The sequence below is a fragment of the Vanessa tameamea genome, chromosome 9 (assembly GCF_037043105.1).
Source record: "Vanessa tameamea isolate UH-Manoa-2023 chromosome 9, ilVanTame1 primary haplotype, whole genome shotgun sequence".
NCBI classification, from domain to species: Eukaryota; Metazoa; Arthropoda; class Insecta; order Lepidoptera; family Nymphalidae; genus Vanessa; species Vanessa tameamea.
Window position 1 is genome coordinate 11718473 of NC_087317.1, and position 6000 is coordinate 11724472.

Sequence of the window (6000 nt, forward strand, 5' to 3'; positions counted from 1 at the left end):
ATCTGTATATCTAAAGTCGCTAACATGTGTTGCTCTTTCATGGCCAAACCAATGAACCGAACTTGATGATATTTGATATGAAGCATGCTTGAACTCCAAGGAAGAACATTAGTTTTTTTATGCTAACCACTTGACAACCAACTCATTGAACGCGAGCGAAGCTGCGGGCGACAGCTGTTATAAAATAAAAATTTTATCGTCTAATTTATGAAATGCAAGAAAAAACCCACCAGACATATTGACTTGGGAATTGGCATCGCTTCGCTGATAGACTTGCATAGTATCAAATTATGAATAGTACATTTTAACGAATGGTTTCAATATGAATCAAGCGTTTTTTTATTATTTCAGAACTCAAGTGGTTAAACTGTGATGAACTTGTATGTAAGCGGGCGACTCATGTTGTGGAAGAGATCGCTCGTACTGTGGAAGTGGCTGAGCTGTTGCCACAAAAGGCATTTACTGAGGTAACTATATATAAGCCAGGCCCTCTCGATACGCGATATCATTTCTATGCTTTTTATATCTACAACTACCGAAAGTAATTAATTATTATTCCTTCTTTCTTTTGTATTTTTTACGTTTAACATATTCCGATCATTAATTTATAGATTGGTATGGTTTTGTAAGCAGTGGTAATAGTATTTTAGCAGAAAAACAAATCAAATCAAATCAAAATCAATTTATTCAAGAAAACTTCACAATGAAGCATTTTTGAATCGTCGATATTTAAATACTACCACCGTTTCGAACAGCAGCTTCCAGCGAGAAGAAACGGCAAGAAACTCGCAAAACGAGATATTTTTCGAAGATATAATTGTTATTTAAATAAATTAAATTAAAGTTTGTTTCTTAATTTCCGAAATCTCTTTTAACTTTGCCATATACATGAGAAGTAAGTAGTATACTTCTAAAATGATTTTCAATAAGAATACATAATATTCTTAGCTCCCAAAGGTTGGTGCCGCATTGGTGTGAATGGTTATTATTACAGCGGTGACCACATCCCATCATGTGGTCCAATTGCCTACATATTTACATAAAAAAAAAAAAATATCTGAAAAGAGTAATTACTAAATGTCTTGTCGTTTCTTTCGATGATACCATCTACATTCGGAAAATATTTCACAGCTATTTTTAATTTAATTTAATCTTGTAAAATGATGACATAAAATCTCTCGTTACTATAGAAGTTAGCACCTTTATATAGGTAATTTTTTCAGTCCAGTTCCAACAAAAAAATCTGATTTTAGTGTAGTGGATCTATGCAACGTCATTATTTTTATTTATTTAAGTAAGTCTGACCTCTTTTTCAGTTCATTTTCGGTTCTATATCAAGTTAAAGTCAGGTTGATTTGGACGCTGGCTACTTTGATGTGTTGGTCTCGTAACCTAATTACAATTCGCCAAATGAAATCGAGGATTGAAACGGATTCTGATCTGAATTTGTCTTATGCCATATTTCACATGCAAATTATATTTTTCTAAACAACAATCGTGATAAACTATTAATTGTTTAATGTCACAACATGTATTTGCCAAAAGGTTATCGAAGTATTTCCGATTTCATATTGCTCAATGGTCTTTGATTCCGATCCTTGATCGGAATTAATTTGCTTGGATCTTCTAATTTCAACTTGGCAAACATTATATCTCATAATAAAAATGATGTTAAGATGACGGTGGTTGAGCAAATAATATAAATAGTACATACAACCATACGAATTAATTTTCTAAATAGTTTTATTGAACAATAAGAAAATCTCTCAATAATAATCTAACATCAAATAAAAAATATATATTTCATTTTTTAAAGGTTGGTCAGCGATTCTACCAATCGCACGAATCGCTCAGCAAACTGATGGAAGTATCATGTCCAGAATTAGATCAATTGGTTAGCATCATGAAGTCATCACCAGGAGTTTATGGCGCTAGGATGACTGGTGGCGGATTTGGAGGCTGTGCTATTGCTTTGGTAAGTGTCTAAATTCAGTTTATTAAAAAGATTTAGAATGATAAATTTTATCTATTACGATAACCATTCAAAACGATGTTTCAAAGCTCAAATGCAATAAAAACATAGAACGTCTTATCAAAATCGGTAATATCAAAACCTTCAAAACTTTTGTGATCCAATATTCCATTCCATATTCCATCACGCTGCTTCAATGCGGGTTGATGGAATACACATGTGGCAGAATTTTCTTTGAAATTAGACACATGCAGGTTTCCCCATGTCATATAATAATAAGAATAAAAATATTATATTACAATTTAATGAGATACAAAAACTATATTTTACAATTAAACCCCAATATAATATGTCTAAGGCGGACTGTGAGAATCTGATGGTATTATTACAAATGATAACTAAACATAAAACAATAGTAATATTTAAATAATACAATGAATATATATATATGTATATATGACCTGCGTAACATTAAATTCTACGTGAGTGTCAACAATAGAATTCGTGGCCGTATTATTTCGCTTACGTAAGCGTTGGCCTATTTTGGAGGATCCCATTAGCGGAGTGTACATTTTGCACAAAAATCTTCCTGAATTAAATGTCTTTATAACTGACGTTTGATTTACAAAATGTTTCAAAATTTAGAACAAAATTACACAAAATTATTGTTCAAATAACGTAATCATTACTCCAGACTCGTACTACGAGTTAATGTTAACCACTGCTTCGGTACCAACCGGAAACCCCACTAGAGTTGTAGGTGTTAGGTATGGTTAGGTCATTTTCTGTTTGTTGAAAGTGTGGAATATGGAGATCATGGTTGAGACTTGTAAGGAGAAGTCGGACGAGACCTCTCCTTACGAACAATCGTGTGGGGGCAAGATAACCTTCTCCCGCCGACGAAAGCTCCACAGAGACACGAGTGGAGCATGGGTTGTGGATTTGTTATATCGATAAGATCCCGCAGCCTCTATGATCCATGACGAGGGCGGCCATTTCAGTGGTTTAAGTCAGTAAAAATTCCACATAACCTTTCTGAAGGCTTCCTCTCCGTGCAATAAAGTTATTTCTTTAGTTGAGTAGTTAAACTTGAAAGCTTTGTTTATTTCTTAAACAAACAAACTCACGTTGACGTTTATAAAACTTTCTTCTCTCTCAAACTCGCACATATTATTTAGGATTTTTTCGTTATAATGTGTTTGAAAATTCCTTTGAACAATATTCGGAAATAATGTAACCCAAAATTGTTGCTATTTCTGAAAACGTTCGAGTTAATCGAAGTATTAAATAGATTCTGAGGGTTTACAATTCAATAAATATATTTTTTTATACACAATAGATATAATGTAATAAATAAAAAAAAAGATGATTATCGGTATGAGACTATGGTTACAGGCTATTAATATTTAAGTTACATTAATCCTTCCAACTTTTTTTATTTAACGTCGGGCGAAGTGGGCTTCTCCGTCTGGGTACATGGGTTGTTATTGACCCTCCCACTCACCAATATGAAATAATATTTATATGATATTTTACATAATTAGACGATATTAAAATATTAAATAAATTATAACTACAAGTATATAGCATTTCCACTGAATGTTCTCAAATGTCTTAATTTCATACATACCAAGGATTAATTTTAATAAATTATAACATATACAATTATTTTTATTAAGTGATGGGAAGGAAGGCCTTCTGTAAATTTTCGGGAATTGTAGGATTGTTTATGTAGAATTTATTGTGAAATCTAACCAAAGTTTGATGCGTTTTATTGTAAATTCCATTCTCTTTAATATTTTTCCGGTGAATATATAATCGGATTAAATTAATTCGGTTTATAAAACGACTATTTTCATTCTATTTGCTCTTGTTTTCAAAATTTTATAGATAACCTAAGTACCTGATATCTCTATATATGTCACCGTATAATTATAAATACCATTAGATTATAATCTATCTCGTAAAATTGTAAACTTTCGAAGGATTGTGAACCGAAACTTACTGCTTACAATTTAACGCATTACTTTTGAACATCAAAAACTCTTTTTTTTTCACTCAGTGGAAACGTTCAGTAACGTACCCGGACCCCTAAGCCATGTTATGTGGGCCTAGCCATGTTATGTCTTCAGTGTATGTGTACGTAAAACGCGTTGGAGTAGCGCCGTGAAATAAGTATCAAATCGTCTCCTTAAGACGAGACCAAGTCTTTGCCCAGCTTGGAACATTTACAGGCTGTTACTGAGATGATATCGTCGCGACTGATTTTGGACACGGCGTCCAATTTCAGGAGAGACCAGTCGACTACGCAGGACATATTATAATATGCAAGTGTGTGCGAAAACACAGTACTTGTACTCTCTAGTCCTTTACGCCCATAATTCGATGGGACAGTAAATTCGAACGATTCGGTAATTCGACGGAAAGAGTTCAGGTGCAGGACAAACGGCTATACGTGCTTTTCGAGCTATGGGAATGTACACACTTCCAACTTCCAGACTATGAGCAGTCACTGTGGACAGAAAAACCAAATTTTTTATCGGCCCGACCTGAGGATTGAACTCAGAACTACAAGATCTGTGATCTTATATCTGGCAACAATACCAATGCGGCAAACTAACAATAATAATATTATATATTATATACATAAGGGTTATATAGGTTGCTTACCTTCCAAGAAACTTAACGCATCACAACTCGATCGTTTAATACGAGTTCCTCGTATTTGGTATTGTGGTTAAGCAAAGTCATGTCTTGCCATAGATAATTCGGACGTAAAGCATAATTTAGCAATTAAATTGATATAAAATAGAAATTGCTAAGAAAATTAATAAAAAAATTGCTTGTAACATTATTGTCCGTAATGTACCACCTGTAGATTATTTATTGTATATTTAGGAATCCGAAGCGGAAATTATTAAAAAAGACAACAATTATCTTAGACTTTATCAAATCATTTCATAATAAAATAAATATGCAAATTCATGTTCTCATTGAATAACATAACCTTAATATCAAAATAAAACAATAAACACCTATACAAAAAAATAAATACTTTTACTAACTCAAGTTAAAATTGCAACCACTTACAAATCGCGTCACCAGCTACCGTTCTATACGATTTTTTTTATCTCGTTCGATAAATGCTTTACGCGTTTCCCCCCCTTGGAATTGGGAGTCTATGTAGAACTCGCCGATGCCCAGAAAGCAGAGTGCACTCCGGAACACCGGAATACCCAATAAAAAACCAGCAGTACCCTCTCCGTCTCTTCGGGCGCCACGGGATCGCTTTTGCATGCTACCGTTATCGTTCTATATCAAGCCAACGTGCTGAATGCCCCTTAGTCGTACACCGCCTTATATAGACCTATATTTTTTTTATATTCATTTAGTTGGACGGGCATTGGACCACCTAATGGTAAGTGGTCACCACTACTCATAGACATTACCGCTGCGAGAAATATTAATAATTCTTTACATTGCAAATGTACTACCAACTTTGTTAGTTTAGATTTTAAGTTCCGTGGTCCTGTATTCCTGTTTGGCGGTAGATTTTTTGATGAATAAATGGGACCTACCCAGACGGGCTTGTATTTATTTATTCAATTCATTAGATTTATTTTTTCTGTTCTGTTCAAGATATTGTTTTTAAGATTTAACGTGATTCATTTTATATTTTCAGGTCAAGAAGGAATATGTTGAAGACGTTAAGAAGAAGGTCCAGTCACAATACAACGGCAAGCCGGTATTCTTCGTATGCCAGCCAAGTGACGGCGCTAGGATATTGAAGTTAAATTAGATTGATAAATAAATTATATTTTTTAATTTTGTATTTATTTAAAATCATAGATCCTTATCCAAAATCCCTTTTCATAGAAAATATTTTTTAGTAAAGTAATTTCATCCCAAAAAAATATTTTATCTTTACCATTAAAGGTAACAAACTAAGTACAATCTGGTATAATAATTTAATATACGCTCATCGCTTCAACTTCACTTCGCTAAAAATTACATCTTTTAATATTTTG

The 6000-nt window shown here is 33.2% G+C and overlaps 1 protein-coding gene across 1 annotated transcript in view; it reads left to right on the forward strand.

Annotated features, from left to right (window-relative positions):
* LOC113396983 (galactokinase-like) overlaps positions 1-5797 on the forward strand; it is a 34129-nt gene extending 28332 nt beyond the window's left edge. The window contains exons 7-9 of the mRNA XM_026635101.2: positions 352-467; positions 1817-1975; positions 5655-5797. Of these exons, the coding sequence (XP_026490886.2) occupies positions 352-467; positions 1817-1975; positions 5655-5771 (392 nt within the window). The 3' untranslated portion in view covers positions 5772-5797. The remainder of the gene's footprint in view (positions 1-351; positions 468-1816; positions 1976-5654) is intronic.
* Positions 5798-6000: the final 203 nt, after the last annotated feature.